Here is an 18,262-nt window from a genome sequence, read left to right on the forward strand (position 1 = left end):
TCGACCAATCATAGGCTGATTTTATGGTATTGTCTATGGCTCTTTCCCCTTCACAAACCACAGTTGGTCATAATAAATTAATTGTGGGAAATAGGTTTTGAAGAGATCGATTCGCAGGACCCGGTCTAGTGGTCAGACAGTGACCATGTCAGACAGGAGCCTTGTGAAGCGACTCTTACCTGCAAGTCTCCGCGCCTCTTCTTTGGCCTTGCCGACATCACATGTATATCACCCTAGAACAATGACACCATTGCACTAGGCCAATCAAGGAAGAAGCCGGAACTGCCGTCAGGTAAGAGGCGGGTCACAGGCTCCTGTCCGGTGGCCACAGCTCTTTTGTGTATGAATTTGCAAGGTTTTGGCGATATTCCTGTGTGCCCTAAGGACAACCAAATATTCTCACTTATGACCTCACGATATAGCATGGAGACAACTAAAATAAGTATCTTTGGTATAATTTGTTGTCAGAGGTTTGTACATTTTAATTACGGTATTTTTTTGTGAGATTTTCAAGTAATAATTAATTCTTCTAGATTTGTGGTTTGTGGTTATGACAATACAGTACATGCAGATGTACAAAGTGGAGATCTTATAATAATTTTAGGAATAACCCTTTAAGGCTAGGTTTACACTTCTACAGTGCTCTACCCTGAGTGTTACATGGGGGTTTCCATTGGAATCTGGAAAAAAAGCAGGAAGGGAACCCCAAGAGATCCATTCAATTCAATGAAGCAGTAGATCTACCATACATCATCAACCAAGTCCTTACCCCCTAGTCCTGGCCTTAATCTGTTGTCATATCCATCAAGAAGTCGGTCCAGGATCCTGGTAAATAAAGTGATATTGTCCTTACTGTCATCAACGACTTCAGGAGCGTGTTTAGGTGACAACCTGTGCAAGAAACCACAGAGCGACAGTCAGAGCTTCATCATAGGAACTGAGTAATTATATGGCCTCTTCACTTGCAGTGTCCTTTTACGTAGTTTTATTATAAGTTGACCCAAAATTCTATTAAACGGTTTGACCAGAGTTGGGGCTTAAGTCAGCAGTCACTCTATGTGAGTGGGTGGAAATACGATTGTCATACATCCAGCCACATTCAGACTAGACATGTCAGGCCTCTCTTGTATTGATTGAGGCTGCACATGTCTAGTTGGAATATGACCATATGTATGCAAATCACATACTTGTGGTCATGTGCCCTCCGGCACCGGCGCTCTGGGCGCTGTGAGGATTCACATAGAGACTGCAGACTTGTACCCCAAGATAGTATTAACTTACACGAGAAAGTCTTAAAGGGAAAGTGTCACCTATAAAAAGTTATTTATTTGCATACATAGTGATAATCTACAGCGTTAGGTTGATTTACTGGATGTACGGCTACAGGGAGAAAATGAAGTTACGGTGAATTCTGCCTGCAGCCAGTCGCTTCCAATCATCGGGCGGTGCGGGGGGACTGTGACAGCCACCACTCATTACACAGTGAGGGCGCTGTAATCACTTTCCTGTAATAAATCACATACAGTTTCCTATGTTAAAGGGAAAGTGTGACAGGGTTTTTCCAATATAAAGTACGGCCACCACCTGTAAGCCTTCTTTTATAGCATTCTAGTATGCTGTATGTCTCTAAATCCCCAAGGCGCAAAAAAGACGTTTTAATAAAATTACAGCTAGCGCGGTCCGGTCCAATGGGCGTCTCTGGCCTTGATCCTGCGCCTCCTCTTTTCCTGCCATCACCATCTTCCTTCCCTGCGGATGACACATCCTGCATCATTCATGCATGGTGCCCCAATTGCACTCCCGCACAGGTACAGCACATAAAGTACTGTACTGCACATGCGCCATGAAAGGCCAAAGAGCGCTGAAGACCCGGAAGTAAATCCGGTGAATGTGCACAACACTACTTCTATCTACACTCGGCTATGCAGAGAGACGTACGCCTGTGCCAGAGCGCGATGTGGTACACTGTGTGGATGACATAGGATGCATCATCCACATCAGCAGGACAGGAGGCCGGCGATCATAAGAAGAGAGGAGGTGTCAGATCAGGGCCAGAGACGCTGGACAGCCCTGTCTCTTTGAGTATAATGACAGCTCTTTATTGGTATCTGCAGAGGGTATTGGGGACATACATACAGCACACTAGAATGCTATAAAAGAGGGCTTATGTGGCACCCCAGGAGTTCGGGTACCACAGTGATGCTGCCTTCCTCTCTGGGAAGGTAATGTCATGCCTGGAGACAGGAGGGATCCCTTTGGCAGGTAAACTGTATACACAACACATTCTGAATCCAGGCCAGAAGGGGGAGCTCTGAACGCGGTTTTAGGGGAGCGTCCCTGAATTTACATCCTGGTCTGGAGGAGGAGTCAGGCAGTTCATGTGAGACAGCAGACTGGAGCAGTCTGAGGCAGAGAGACGTGTTTGGGGCCATGCAGCCAGAGTTGCTGCAGCTCCAGGACTGAGAGATACCAAAGGAAGAACAGTGTTAGTGATCGTGCAGAAGAGTGGGGCACAGGAGAGTAACATCAGGGGAGAATAGCAGCGCTTGGACTACCTTCCTGGCTGAGCGCAGATTCCGGTAGCCGGAAGACCAAGGTTGTGTCAGACTCTAGGAGGCACAGCAGAAACCGGCAGGCCGGCTGGATTACATATCACCTGTCTGCCCGAATACCCAGGAGGCACAGTGACACATAGAGCCCGGATCATGATAGAGACCCTGTAAAAAGGCTCGAGTTACCTGTCATACGGGTTTGTGTCCTACCTTTATGGAGGACAGAGAGAACTGTGAGGACCTTGCCAGAAGCAATAGGCAGTAAGAGACTACAACACCACCGCACTATGAGGAAGGCTTTCATCTCCACCTGGTAGAGGGGACTCTGAACTCGCTTCCAAGAAGGCAGAACCCTGCCTGTACCTGTGATCTGGTGCCCTGGACTGTGGCTGCCTGAAGTCTTCAGTAAACCAGGTAAAGAGACTGCAAACCTGTGTCCTCCGTTCTTTACTGCACCACTCACCATCCTCATCTACGCACCAGGAGCCCTTGGGGACCTACTTCACCTGTGGGAAGTTATACCATCTTAGCTACCATAACATCACCCCAGAGGACCCCTTTAAGCAGCGTCGGTCCCCACTGACCGAATGCCACAGGTGGCGTCACTGACACAAACTTTATTCATAAAACCCCTTAAAGACTATCCCTTTTATTTGGGCACCCAGGGCCACGGACCGGGTCACAGCCACCGTGACATCCCCTTTAAGTAACAGACCTGGTACCGAGAACCCCACAGCCCTGGCAAGCGACTCACTTACAGGTGCTGGCAGTACTTTATATTGGGAAAACCTGTTTGCTTTAAAAATTGCAATAGCTATAAAAATCGGGTGCAGTGCGGATCATCTGTAAGGCTATTTTCACACTTGCGTCGTGCACCGCACGTCGCTATGCGACGTTGCGGTGCACCGACGCAAGCAGTGAAAGCGCCACACAACGGGGGCAGCGGATGCATTTTTCCAGCGCATCCGCTGCCCCATTGTGAGGTGCGGGGAGGTGGGGGCGGAGTTCCGGCCGCGCATGCGCGGTCGGTAAAAGCGGACCGTTGGCAGCAAAAAACGTTACATGTAACGTTTTTTGCTCCCGGCGGACTGCCACAACACTGCGCAACTGTCGCACGACGGTTGCAACGTGTGTCAATACGTCGCAATGCGTCGCTAATGTTAGTCTAAGGGGGAAAAACGCATCCTGCAGACAACTTTGCAGGATGCCTTTTTTCCACTAAACGATGCATTGCGACGTATTGAAAAAAACGCCAGTGTGAAAGTAGCCTAAGGCATCAGATTTTTTTGGGTATTATTATTATGACACGTAGACCGCTCGGTACATGTGTAGGGGACATTAGGTGCTGAAGCTCAGCTCGTTTTGAAGTGAATGTGAGTTGACTGAGATCGGCCCCCTAACGATCTGATATTGATGACCGCACAGTGAGGACCATGAGCAAATCAAACAGGAATGTAGTAACTGGCAACAACCAGCAGACTGTCGGGAGGCTAAATAGGGAGTGGTGCTGCTCTTAACACTATGTGTCATATTTGTCTATACCTACAGTATGCCTATAGTAGATTTTACCTATGCCTATGGTAGATTTTTGTACCTATGGCTATGGTAGATTTTTTAGTCATATTTGTCTGTACCTATGCCTATGTATTTGTCTATACCTATGGTAGATTTTTTAGTCTTATTTGTCTGTGCCTTTGCCTATGGTAGATTTTTTACAGTTACAACTCCCCTCTCTGTGCTCCTGAACTGAGAGAGGGAGGGGGATGTTTTGAGAGTGAGATAAGGCTAGAAGCTAATGTTAATATTTTCTACCTTGAGATAGTTTATAAACCCTCCTCTCACACATCCAGTACCCTAGCAACCACAGAATGCAGAGTAAGTGGACATGCTAGCTGGGGCATATCTTACTGAAGTCAAGCTGCAACACCAGGCTCTCCCATCATCACTTTAGCAAGTATTACGAATAACAGTTTTAACCCCTTTCTGACATATGACGTACTATCCCGTCGAGGTGGGCCCGTATGACCACCGACGGGATAGTACGTCATAGCGATCGGCCGCGCTCACGGGGGGAGTGCGGCCGATCGCGGCCGGGTGTCCGCTGACTATCGCAGCTGACATCCGGCACTATGCGCCAGGACCGGTCACAGACCGCCCCCGGCACATTAACCCCCGGCACACCGCGATCAATCATGATCATGTGTGCCGGCGGTATAGGTAAGCATCACGCAGGGAGGGGGCTCCCTGCGGGCTTCCCTGAGACCCCCGGAGCAACACAATGTGATTGTGTTGGTTGCGAGCATCTCTTACCTCCTCCTCCTCCTCCTTGCAGGCCCGGATCCAAGATGGCCGCGGCATCCGGGTCCTGCAGGGAGGTGGCTTCACTGCGCCTGCTCAGAGCAGGCACTGTGAAGCCTCCAGGAGTGCACGTCAGATCGCTGATCTGACACAGTGCACAGCAAAGTGTCAGATCAGTGATCTTACACTATAACATGATGCCTCCCCCTGGGGCAATGTTATAGTGTAAAAAAAAAAATATTCACATGTGTAAAAAAAAAAATATTCACATGTGTAAAAAAAAAAATTCTTCCTATAAATACATTTCTTTATCTAAATAAAAAAAAAAACAATAAAAGTACACATATTTAGTATCGCCGTGTCCGTAACGACCCACCTATAAAACTATATCACTAGTTAACCCCTTCAGTGAACACCATAAAAAAAAAAAGTGCGACAGTTGCGTCGTGTTGTGGCGGACCGTCTGAACAAAAAAACATTGCTTGCAACGTTTTTTTGAGCATCATGTCCGCCATTTCCGACCGCGCATGCGTGGTCGGAACTCCGCCCCCACCTCCCCGCAACTCACAATGGGGCAGCGGATGCGTTGGAAAAATGCATCCGCTGCCCCCGTTGTGCGGCGCTTTTACAGTATGCGTCGGTACATCGGCCCGACGCACTGTGACGGGCCGAGTACGACGCTAGTGTGAAAGTAGCCTTAGACAGAAGCATAAACTGGTGTCCCTGTACTTACATGTGTACAGTGTTGAGATACCTGCATAAGTGGGGACGCCCGTGCAGTGTTGTGAATTTTCCAACTGACCAACTGAGAGACAGAGATAAAGACCAAGATACCTCTCAACCCATGGAAAAGAAGGAAAAGAAAATCCATACCGTTCTTGGAGATTTTCCTCAGTCATGGACACAGGTAAACCAAGCCATCGTAGTACCTGTCCTGATCTTTCCCCAACCTACTGCACCTGAAGCAACAGAGACTCAAGACCAACCTGAAGACCCGTCAGCTCAAGCAGCAGATGCCACCAGCAGAGGAGCAGGAGAGTCCACCCCCTGCCAGCAGCGAATCTGTCATGCCCACAGTGAGCAGGAGTAATCGTAGAAAATCAGGTATACCTGTGCTACATAGAATCACCAGTAGCATAGCTAATAGTGACCACACTACACCAGGGGTAGCAAGTATAGTGAACCCGGTCAGATCACTATCATTACCTGTACTGCGCAGATCTATCCGTAGTACCAGAGGTCAGATCCCAGCCCTGTATAGGGACTAAAATGTGACTAAAATGTGTAAATAAGTTATAACTGCAACCACTAAGCATGAGAACCTACAGAGACTACTGTATGAACTTTCAAAAATGCATAATAACCTGTTAAGGGATAATTGGGCCACAGGACTATGTGTGGTCAGGACTCAGGACCCTTTTCTTGTACAAAGTTACCCCGGTTTGGCCTAGAAAATAAACTGCTGGCATGACCGAAGATTAGGCCCACCAACAGAGAGTCCCGTAGCCACGCCCGGGAACGAAGCAAAGGTGGGTTGGGGCGGTTCCCACCTAGGCAACTCAAATGTCCAGAGGGTAACACAAATGGACCATTGTTGTACCCTGGAACTTAATTTGTCAATCCTGACTGTTTGTTTTGTTTTTGTAAATTTTTATATTTTTGAAACTCTGTAACCCTTTTACCATCTTCACCTGTTTACATGTTTTGTTTCTTCAGTCCGGGAGTACTGAATTGTACTAGGGGGGAATGTGGCACCCAGGAGTCCAGATGCATCAATGGTATTGTCTTCCTCATGGGGGAGGTGATGTCACGCCTGGAAACAAGGAGGGATCCCTTAATCAGATAATACTAACATGCAACACCATCCTGACTGCAGACGAGAAGGGGGAGCTCCAAACCCTATTTTAGGGGAACTTCCCTATAAATTCTGGCCTGGGGGAGGGGTGAGACAATCTGTTAGGGACAGTGAGAGGAGAAGAGGAACAGGAGAGGAACCTGGGGTCTGGAGCTGCGAGTGGGCTCACCCCAGAAGGAAAAGCGCTAAGAGACCGCAGTCCGTGGTGGTGTGGGGATTGCAGACCCAGCCACTGGACCCGGAGGGCAGGAGATTGCAGGTCTCCTGTCCCACCTAACACCTGCAGGTACCACAGCAAGTCAGGAGCCTGAGTCTGCCAGAGAGAGGACCGTGCCCATGAAAGGTTCTGGCTGTCAGCCATACAGGTTGAGAATACAGACACTGAGAAGAATCGTGCAGAGCTTCAGGCAGCAAGGGTCAGATATACAGCGCAGAGGGAAGGCCTCCGAACCCACCTGGCTAAGTGGATTCCGAGCTGTTTCCAGGCTGCCCGGACCCCATCACCACCTGTTATCTGTATCCTGGACTGCACCTGAATTCTACCAGTAGAAGGTAAAGTGAACTGTTACCCTGTGTCCTGCAAATAATTCATGCACCCTCAGTCCTGCACCCCACCGTCTATTATCCCTCTTACCAGCTACACCCCGGGAGCCCTGGGGACCAAGCTCTGCCTGTGGGGAGCTATACCATCTAAGCTGCAAAACCATCAGCCCCAGAGGACCCCTTTAAGCAGCGTCGGCCACCCCTGGCTGAATACCACAGGTGGTGTCACGAACCTTACTACATTAGACTTTATTTCCATTTTCATTAACCCTCTTTTACTGGATGCCCATGCCCATGGACCGGGTCATTGACAATGTGACCACCCCTTTAAGAACAGAATCGGCCCGGTACCGAGTACCCCATGATCCTAGCGGGCGCTCCACTTATGTAAATCAGGGCAGGTTGTTTGCGGATTCTGCGCCAGTTCACCGGACACTTCTCATTCTTCAGTGGCTGTAAGCCGAGAGATAATTTTTTGCACAGTAAGAAATGATTAAGAAAATGTTTACAAAGGTGATTAATTAATCTAATTATAAGTAAACTGCTTATATAGGCGAGTAATCTGGATATATGGCTTACATGCACATGTAGTGTAGAACACCAGGGGTCGCACTTTATCACCTTGGATACCATGGTGAACCTGGGACAATGCTTCTCTCTGCAGTGAATTCTGCTTGGTATTTCCTTCTTTGACCACTAGAGGCGCCATCACACAGGACCATAATGTGTTTTCTGAGCCTCTGTGCAGCGGACGTAATATATTATCGTATAGTCTAGAGAACTAGTTATTGCAACTTTCTAATTGATAATTGTTCTGATTGGATAATGGTGATTTATGGGCCTCCCAGGAAATGCTGTGCACATGTATCAATATAGTTGACAACGACCATTGAGGATGAAACTTTGCATTTCTGGTGAATATGACACCTTGGATGAAGCTGGAGGCCTGGGTCTTCTTCTCTTTTGCTTGGAGTTTTGGTGTCTGTGCAGCGGATACTTTGCTGCGCTCACCCATACTGTGGCCATGTAATTGGGGGGTGTGCTGCTGCTTTATACAGTATATTACCCGATACGTGTTCATACACTAGGCGTACGGCAGGGTTCAGAAGGGAAAGGAGCACCATTTGGATTTTGGGGTGCAGTTTCCTGGAGTTATTTGTGGGCGCCACTTGCAGAACCCTTAAGATGCCGAAACAGCAGGAATCGACAAAAACTGACCCCATTTTGCAAATTGCACTCAAGGAATTCATCAATGGGTGCAGTAACTATTTTGACCCCACTAGAGTTTTTTTTTTAGAAATTAGTGCACAGTGGATGTTGCTGAGTGAAAATTGCCACTATGCCATTATAGTGCCCAATGCATAGCGCCCAATTTGTGGCTTTGGAGACACGTGACCTATCAATTGTTTATCAGATTATTAAGGACTTAATAATTGATGATTATCTGTTAGCCGTTATCCCTGTTATAGTGGAGCATCGACTGTAAAATATCGGCGGCTCCTGCACATCTACTGTATAAAGAAGTTACAAAGGAGACAATTGCCAATATGTACAAGGGTAATTATAACATAAAGGGAATAAATGAGAAAAAGCAACACTTACATGTTCAACGCATGACAGGCAACCAGGCTAGGGCAGTTTCCATATATCCCAGTCCATGGGATGCTGCTGGCTTCAGGAGAGGACAAGAAGTCAGGAAGAAATCTAGCAGAGACACAGCTGGGGATGTGTGCAGCCAGTTATACTTTCAAGGCTGTGACATCACAGAAAGGCTGGCTTATCCAGACCCTCCTCTCTCTACATTCTGCCTAAACTTTAAACTATTCTCTCTGATTTCTATAACTTCACTACAAAACATGTCAGAGTCAGACCAAACTCCTCATTCATCTCAGATTAACGTGGGCATTCTAATGAGATCAAATATGTCCTATCTGGGATACATATTTCCAGAGAAATCCCTACTTCTTTACCAGATGGAGTTAGAAGCTCGTGTTTCGCGGGTTGTGTAGATACACCGAGTGAGAATAAAAATATATATTTTCGTATTTCTAGCTTAAATCGTTTGCCTAATATCTAACAAAAACCAAACAAAGAATCTTTCATGGATTCTTGAAGTTTCTACTTCCCTTATAGCTGAACAAGAGCTTACACAGGAAATGCTAGTCGTAAATTCCATTCGGCAATAAAACCTCTCTTCCCCCATACTCTCAGAGAAGGAAAGCCAGGAATTTGCAGCTACAAACTGTTGCTCCAAGAAGGGGGGCTTAGCCCACGCAGGCTAGAAAACTACTTATGATATTTCATACCATATCGTGACACCTCCCCCTTTTGGTGTGCGCTAGGGAGGCAGGACCTGATGTTCTCCTCCATGCGCACCTCAGCAGGTTCACCCTGGTGGGCCAACCCATCACCATTGCCATGCTCTGGCTCCATGGTGCCTTCGCCTACCCGGTGCCCCAGGTAGTGAACCTCCCTCATGCCCATCTGACACTTTCCCGGCTTGATAGTCAGTCCTGCTTGGTGAATTCGCCTGAGCACCTCCTCGAGATGCTGCAGGTGTTCCTCCCAGGAGGAACTGAAGATGGCAATGTCATCCACGTACGCCACGGCGTACTTCTCCAGTCCCTGAAGCAGGAGGTTGACCATCCGCTGGAAAGTGGCAGGGGCATTCTTCATGCCGAAGGGCATGACCGTGGACTCGTACAGTCCAAAGGGTGTGATAAAGGCGGACTTCTCCTGCGCCTCGGGGCTCAGGGGAATCTGCCAGTATCCTCGACTCAGATCCATTATTGTTAGGTAATTTGTGCCAGCTAACTTCTCAAGCAGCTCCTCCATGCGCGGCATTGGGTGCGCATCCGGGGCTGTGATGGCGTTGAGCCCCCTGTAGTCCACGCAGAACCGTGTGGTCCGGTCCTTCTTTGGCACGAGAACTACAGGTGATGCCCACGCGCTCTTTGACCGTCGAATCACCCCCAGCTGTAACATCTCATCGATCTCTTGGCGCATAGTCTGCTGCACCTGGTCAGAAATTCGATAGGGTGTTCGCCGTAGTGGGGCGTGATTCCCGGTGTCCACCTCGTGGACTGCTAACTCAGTCCTCCCAGGTCGGTTGGAGAACACGACCCGGAAAGGTTCCAGTGTGGTTTGCAACTGTACCCGCTGGGGTTCAGTTAACGAGGCGCTTACCTCCACATCCTCGATGGACCCATTGGCCTTGGCTTGGGCCAGCAAGTCCAGGAGGGTGTCTTCCTCACCGTCTTCGGGCAAGCTGCAGACCGGTAGGACGAAAGGTTCACGTTCGTGATGAGCCTTCATCATGTTGACGTGAAAGGCCTTTCGCCTACCCCGAGCGTGGTCAAGCGTGACCACGTAAGTGACCGGGTTGAGCTGTTGGTGGACGACGTACGGGCCCTCCCAGGCTGCCTGAAGCTTATCCGTTGGTACGGGGACCAGCACCCACACCTTTTGACCCACGTGGTAGGTCCGCTCCCGGGCGTTCTGGTCGTACCAGTGCTTCTGATCAGCCTGAGCCTGCGTCATGTTGTCATGCACCAACTGCGTCAAGGTCTGCATCTTGTCACGGAAGCGCATGACATACTCCACTATGGACACTTCAGAAGGGTTCGGCTCCTCTTCCCAGAATTCTCTTACCAACCCAAGGGGTCCCCGGACTCGCCTGCCGTACAGGAGTTCGAAGGGGGAGAACCCTGTCGAGGCCTGCGGAACTTCTCGGTAAGCGAACAGCAGGTGTGGGAGGTACCGCTCCCAGTCGCGCCCTTGAGTCTCAACCAGCATGCGTATCATAACTGGGATGTATAATTAGGGTAGTTTACATTAAAGGGTGCTTTGATGAAAGCAAGTTATCACCGATCCACAGGTTAGGTAGGTGATAACTTACTGATCGGCGAAATCCGCACCGATCGGAAGAATGGGGAACTTTTATGTGTGACAGGACATATTTATCCCATTTTATAATGGAGTGGCAGGTGGGATGTCTGACCGCAGCTCCATTTATCCTCTTTGGGGGCTTCCAGAAAAAGCCAAGTGCAGCCTCTTAGGGAATGAATGGATCAGTGGTCGAGTCGTACATGCCGCTCCATACTAATGGGGATAAGAGTTCACATTCTGCAGATCGGTGCAGGTCCCAGCAGTTGGACCCCCACCAAACTATAACTTATCACTTATCCGTTGGCCACGTTCAGTATTTGCTCAATATATTACATCAGCATTTGTAAGCCAAAACCAGGAGAGGAACAATCAGAGGAAAAGTATTATAGAAATACGTGACCATAGAATAGGTGATTACTTGTTTTCACTGTAAAACCCCTGAAAGTGGCATATTTGCTACTGTGTAATAGTCACAGGACAGGGAGGGGGGGAATATACGTCCAAGTATTTAATCTCTATTGGAAATCAAGATTCTTCCCTTTATTGATATCAGAGAGAACAAGTGACCTCCATACACAACACAATCCACTATACCAAGACCAATAATAACACATACAGGGAAAAAATACCGCCACACCATGACCAGACTATATATTACCACTACATAGTGACCGGATAATACCACATACAAGGAAGAAATACCGCCACATTGTGACCAGACCACATATTACCACCACATAGTGACTGAATAACACCACATACCAGGGAGAAATACCACCACCCCATGACCAGACCACATATTACCACCACATAGTGACAGACTAATACCACATACAAGAAACAAATACTTCCACACCATGACCAGACATATGTTACCACCACATAGTGACCGACTATTACCACATATAAGGAACAAATACTGCAACACCATGACCAGACCACATATTACCACCACATAATGACTGACTAATACCACATACAAGGGACAAATAATGCCATACATTGACAAGATTACATATTATCTCTACACAGTGACCAAATAATACCACATACAGGGGACAAAGAACCATCATGCCATGACCAGATCACATATTACCCCCACATAGTGACTGAATAATACCACTTACAGGGGATAAATACTGCCACACTGTGACCAGACCACATATTACCACCACATAGTGACCGAATAATACCACATACAGGGGATTAATACTGCCACACCATGACCAGACCACATATTACCACCATAAAGAGACATACTAATACCACATACAAGGGACAAATAATGACACACCGTGACTAGACTACATATTATCTCTACACAGTGACCATATAATATCACATACAAGGGATAAATACCATCACACCATGACCAGATCACATATTACCCCCACATAGTGACTGAGTAATACCACTTACAGGGGATAAATACCGCCACACCGTGTCCAGACCACATGTTACCACCACATAGTGACCAAATAATACCACATACAGGTACAGTCACACCATGACCAGACCACATATTACCACCACATAGAGACCAACTATTACCACACACAAGGAACAAATACTGCCACACCGTGACCAGACCATATATTACCTCCACATAGTGACCGACTATTACCACATACAAGGAACAAATACTGCCACACCATGACCAGACAACATATACACAGTGACCAAATAATACCACATACAGGGGACAAAGAACCATCATGCCATGACCAGATCAAATATTACCCCCACATAGTGACTGAATAATACCACTTACAAGGGATAAATACTGCCACACCATGACCAGACCACATACTACCACCACATAGTGACCGAATAATACCACATACAGTGGATTAGTACTGCCACACCATGACCAGACCATATATTACCACCATATAGTGACCTACTAATACCACATACAAGGGACAAATAATGCCACACCGTGACCAGACTACATATTATCTCTACACAGTGACCATATAATATCACATACATGGGATAAATACCATCACACCATGACCAGATCACATATTACCCCCACATAGTGACTGAGTAATACCACTTACTGGGGATAAATACCACCACTTAGTGACCGAATAATACCACATACAGGGGATTAATACCGTCACATCATGACCAGATCACATATTACCACCACATAGTGACCGAAAACTTCCACATGCAAGGGGAAATACCTCCACATCATGACCAGACCACATATTTCCACCTCATAGTGACCAAATACTACAATACTAATCATTAATAAAAACCACAATACAAATAACGGTAATATTAACAATGGTGACACTATACACAGGAGCTCTGTATAAAGTATACAGTGTATAGTGTTAGTGTACAGGTAATACAGTGATCACCAGTGACATTATACACAGCAGCTTTGTATATAGTGTAAAGGTAATGCAGTAACATTATACATAGGAGTTCTGTACATAATATACCATGTTCAGTGTCAGTGCACAGGTAATACAATGACTCACTAGTGATGTATGTAGTTGAAGTCCTTCATCTTTGCGTTTCTTCTTCATCCTGTGCAGACCGCCATCACTTCTTCCAGTCAGGACTCGTCTCTGCAGAAAATAACACAGTTATCTACAGCTGATCAATTCCTGAGCACATTTCCCATTTTTTCTCCGACTTCTACAGATGAAGAAAAAAGCAACATAGTGCTGCCTTGCACAGCAACAGGACTCCCATTTTGTCCCCCCATGGAAGACAGTATCCTCAAAAGTAAATTAAATTACAGCAGTAATAATGTCCCTTGATTGGCCCCAACAGTAATTATATCCCCCACCATAAACCAATAATGTAAGTTCCTCATCCTGACCATAAAACAGTAATTATGTCACCCCTTTATTTAATAAGGTCCAAGATACTGTCCCCATCTTGGGCCACAATCCTGGACCCCAATGTCCACTGTAATAAGTTCCCCATCTTGTGCCCCTTTCAGTAATAATGTTCCCATCTTGTGCTCCTTCCAGTAATAATATTCCCATCCTGGGCCCCTTCCAGTAATAATGTCCCCATACTGGGCTCCTTTATTTAATATCCCCATCCTAGGCCCCTATGTTGCCCCGTTCTAGGCTTCTATGTCTACTTTAATAATGTGTCCATGTAAGGACCCTATGTCAACCCCTATGTCCACTACCCTGCCCAATCATAGAGGGGAGAAAAAAAAGATTGTTATCTCTTACTTGTTACTGCACTTCTTCGGTGTCCTCTTGTGGCTTCATATTTGGCTTGGTCATTAAAATAGCCTGCAGCTGTGACAGGGCGCTCTGTTCGGTGGCAGGCCACGCGCTGACATCACATAGCAGTAACACTGAAAGGCTGCCGGCTCATCAAAGGCTACAGGCATCAGCATGTGGCTACTGATAGGTCAGCGGCCATATAACGTATCCGCTATGTGACGTCGGTGCGTGGCCTGTCATAGAGCAGAGTGTCCTGTCACAGCTGCAGCCGGCGTTCATCTTGATGGTATGTCAGCACCACATAGCCCTCCATACAGTATCTGTGCACCACATAGCCCTCCATACAGAATTATTGAAGCCACATAGTCCTCCATACAGTATATGGGAACAACATAGTCCTCCATACAGTATCTGTGCACCACATAGTCCTCCATACAGAATTATTGAAGCCACATAGTCCTCCATACAGTATTATGGGCACCACATAGTCCTCCATACAGTATATGGGAACAACATAGTCCTCCATACAATATATGGGCACCACATAACCCTCCATACAGTATTATGGGCACCACATAGTCCTCCATACAGTATATGGGAACAACATAGTCCTCCATACAGTATCTGTGCACCACATAGTCCTCCATACAGTATATGGGAGCAACATAGCCCTCCATACAGTATCTGTGCACCACATAGCCCTCCATACAGAATTATTGAAGCCACATAGTCTTCCATACAATATTATGGGCACCACATAGTCCTCCATACAATATATGGGCACCACATAGCCCTCCATACAGTATTATGGGCACCACATAGTCCTCCATACAGTATATGGGAACAACATAGTCGTCCATACAATATATGGGCACCACATAGTCCTCCATACAGAATTATGGGCACCACATAGTCCTCCATAGAGAAATATGGGCACCACATATTCCTCCATACAGATTTATGACAACCATATAGTCCTCTGTACAGAAATATGGGCATCACATAGTCGTCAATACAGAATTATAGGGACTACATAGTCCTCCATACAAAATGATGGGCACACATGGGTCCTCCATACAGTATTATGGGCACCACATAGTCCTCCATACAGAATTATGGGCACCACATAGTCCTCCATACAGATTTATGGGTACCACATAGTCCTCCATACAGTATATGGGAACAACATAGCCCTTCATACAGTATCTGTGCACCACATAGACCTCCATATAGAATTATTGAAGCCACATAGTCCTCCATACAGTATATGGGAACAACATAGTCCTACATACAATATATGGGCACCACATAGTCCTCCATACAGAATTATGGGCACCACATAGTCCTCCATACAGTATATGGAAACAACATAGCCCTCCATACAGTATCTGTGCACCACATAGTCCTCCATACAGTATATGGGAGCAACATAGCCCTCCATACAGTATCTGTGCACCACATAGCCCTCCATACAGAATTATTGAAGCCACATAGTCTTCCATACAATATTATGGGCACCACATAGTCCTCCATACAGTATATGGGAACAACATAGTCCTCCATACAATATATGGGCACCACATAGCCCTCCATACAGTATATGGGAACAACATAGTCCTCCATACAATATATGGGCACCACATAGTCCTCCATACAGTATATGGGAACAACATAGTCCTCCATACAATATATGGGCACCACATAGTCCTCCATACAGTATATGGGAACAACATAGTCCTCCACACAATATATGGGCACCACATAGTCCTCCATACAGAATTATGGGCACCACATAGTCCTCCATACAGTATATGGAAACAACATAGCCCTCCATACAGTATCTGTGCACCACATAGTCCTCCATACAGTATATGGGAGCAACATAGCCCTCCATACAGTATCTGTGCACCACATAGCCCTCCATACAGAATTATTGAAGCCACATAGTCTTTCATACAATATTATGGGCACCACATAGTCCTCCATACAGTATATGGGAACAACATAGTCCTCCATACAATATATGGGCACCACATAGTCCTCCATACAGTATATGGGAACAACATAGTCCTCCATATAATATATGGGCACCACATAGTCCTCCATACAGTATATGGGAACAACATAGTCCTCCATACAATATATGGGCACCACATAGTCCTCCATACAGTATATGGGAACAACATAGTCCTCCATACAATATATGGGCACCACATAGTCCTCCATACAGAATTATGGGCACCACATAGTCCTCCATAGAGAAATATGGGCACCACATATTCCTCCATACAGATTTATGACCACCATATAGTCCTCTGTACAGAAATATGGGCACCACATAGTCGTCAATACAGAATTATAGGGACTACATAGTCCTCCATACAAAATGATGGGCACACATGGGTCCTCCATACAGTATTATGGGCACCACATAGTCCTCCATACAGAATTATGGGCACCACATAGTCCTCCATACAGATTTATGGGTACCACATAGTCCTCCATACAGAATTATGGGCACCACATAGTCCTGCAAACAGAAATATGGGCACCACATATTCCTCCATACAGATTTATGACCACCATATAGTCCTCTGTACAGAAATATGGGCACCACATAGTCGTCAATACAGAATTATAGGCACTAAATAGTCCTCCATACAAAATGATGGGCACCACATAGTCCTCCATACAGATTTATGGGTTCATATTTATGGGTTCATATTCAACATGGTTTTTAAAATGGCTGCCGGCTGCAGCTGTGACAAGGCGCTCTTTTCTGTGACGGGCTGTGCGCTGATGTCACATAGCAGTAACATTGAAAAGCCGCCAGCCGATCAAAGGCTGCAGGCGGCCATTTAAAGTAACTGCTATGTGAAGCGGCCTGTCACAGAGCAAAGCTCCTTGTCAAAGCTGCAGCCCACATTCATCTTGATGTGCATTGTCGCCAGGGCTGGGTCCAAGGTTTCGTGGGCCCCAGGTGAAAAAGTCTCAGAGGGACCCTTTAACAAATACCACGATTCATGATGCACAGATACAAAATATAGGTATAGTACAATGTCAGAGATTTCACATAGTTCTTACATTATATGAGTGATATATATTGTAAACTCGCCTACAATCGCTCAGAAACTGGCGAATTCGCACAGCGCACAGAGTGACTGCAGACTTATCATATTAGACTGGACAATATAGTCCTCCATACAGTATATGGGCAGCACATAGTCCTTCATAAAGAATTATGGGCACTACATAGTCCTCCATAAAGAAATATGGGCACCACATAGTCCTTGATAAAGAATTATGGGCACTACATAGTCCTCCATACAAAATGATGGGCACCACATAGTCCTATGTACAGAATTATGGGCACTACATATTCCTCCATACAAAATGATGGGCACACATGGGTCTTCCATGCAGTTTTATGGGCATCACAGTCTTCCGTACAGAATTATGACCACCATATAGTCCTCTGTACAGAAATATGGGCACCACATAGTCATCCATACAGCATTATGGGCACCATGTAGTCCTCCATACAGTATATAATGGCCCCCATATAATGCTCCATACAGTATAATGGGCCAATGTATTGCTCAATGCAGTATATTGAGCCCATACATTGCTCTATATAGTTGAATTGGCCACATGTATTGCTCCTTACAGTATATAATGGACCCCATGTATTGCTCCATTCAGTATAATGAGCCCAATAAATTGCTCCATACAGTATAATGGACCCCATATCTTGTTCAGTACAGTATAATTGCCCCATATATTGATATTTGCAGATGATACAAAACTATGTAAAGCAGTTAATACAAGAGAAGATAGTATTCTGCTACAGATGGATCTGGATAAGTTGGAAACTTGGGCTGAAAGGTGGCAGATGAGGTTTAACAATGATAAATGTAAGG

General features: G+C 46.2%; 1 protein-coding gene across 1 annotated transcript in view; it reads right to left on the reverse strand.

Annotated features, from left to right (window-relative positions):
- Positions 1-18,262, reverse strand: part of GABRA3 (gamma-aminobutyric acid type A receptor subunit alpha3) — a 196,090-nt gene that overhangs the window by 104,341 nt on the left and 73,487 nt on the right. The window contains exon 3 of the mRNA XM_069748611.1: positions 770-891. Coding sequence (XP_069604712.1) covers positions 770-891 — 122 coding nt within the window. The remainder of the gene's footprint in view (positions 1-769; positions 892-18,262) is intronic.

Source organism: Ranitomeya imitator, chromosome 2 (assembly GCF_032444005.1).
Source record: "Ranitomeya imitator isolate aRanImi1 chromosome 2, aRanImi1.pri, whole genome shotgun sequence".
Classification (NCBI taxonomy): domain Eukaryota; kingdom Metazoa; phylum Chordata; class Amphibia; order Anura; family Dendrobatidae; genus Ranitomeya; species Ranitomeya imitator.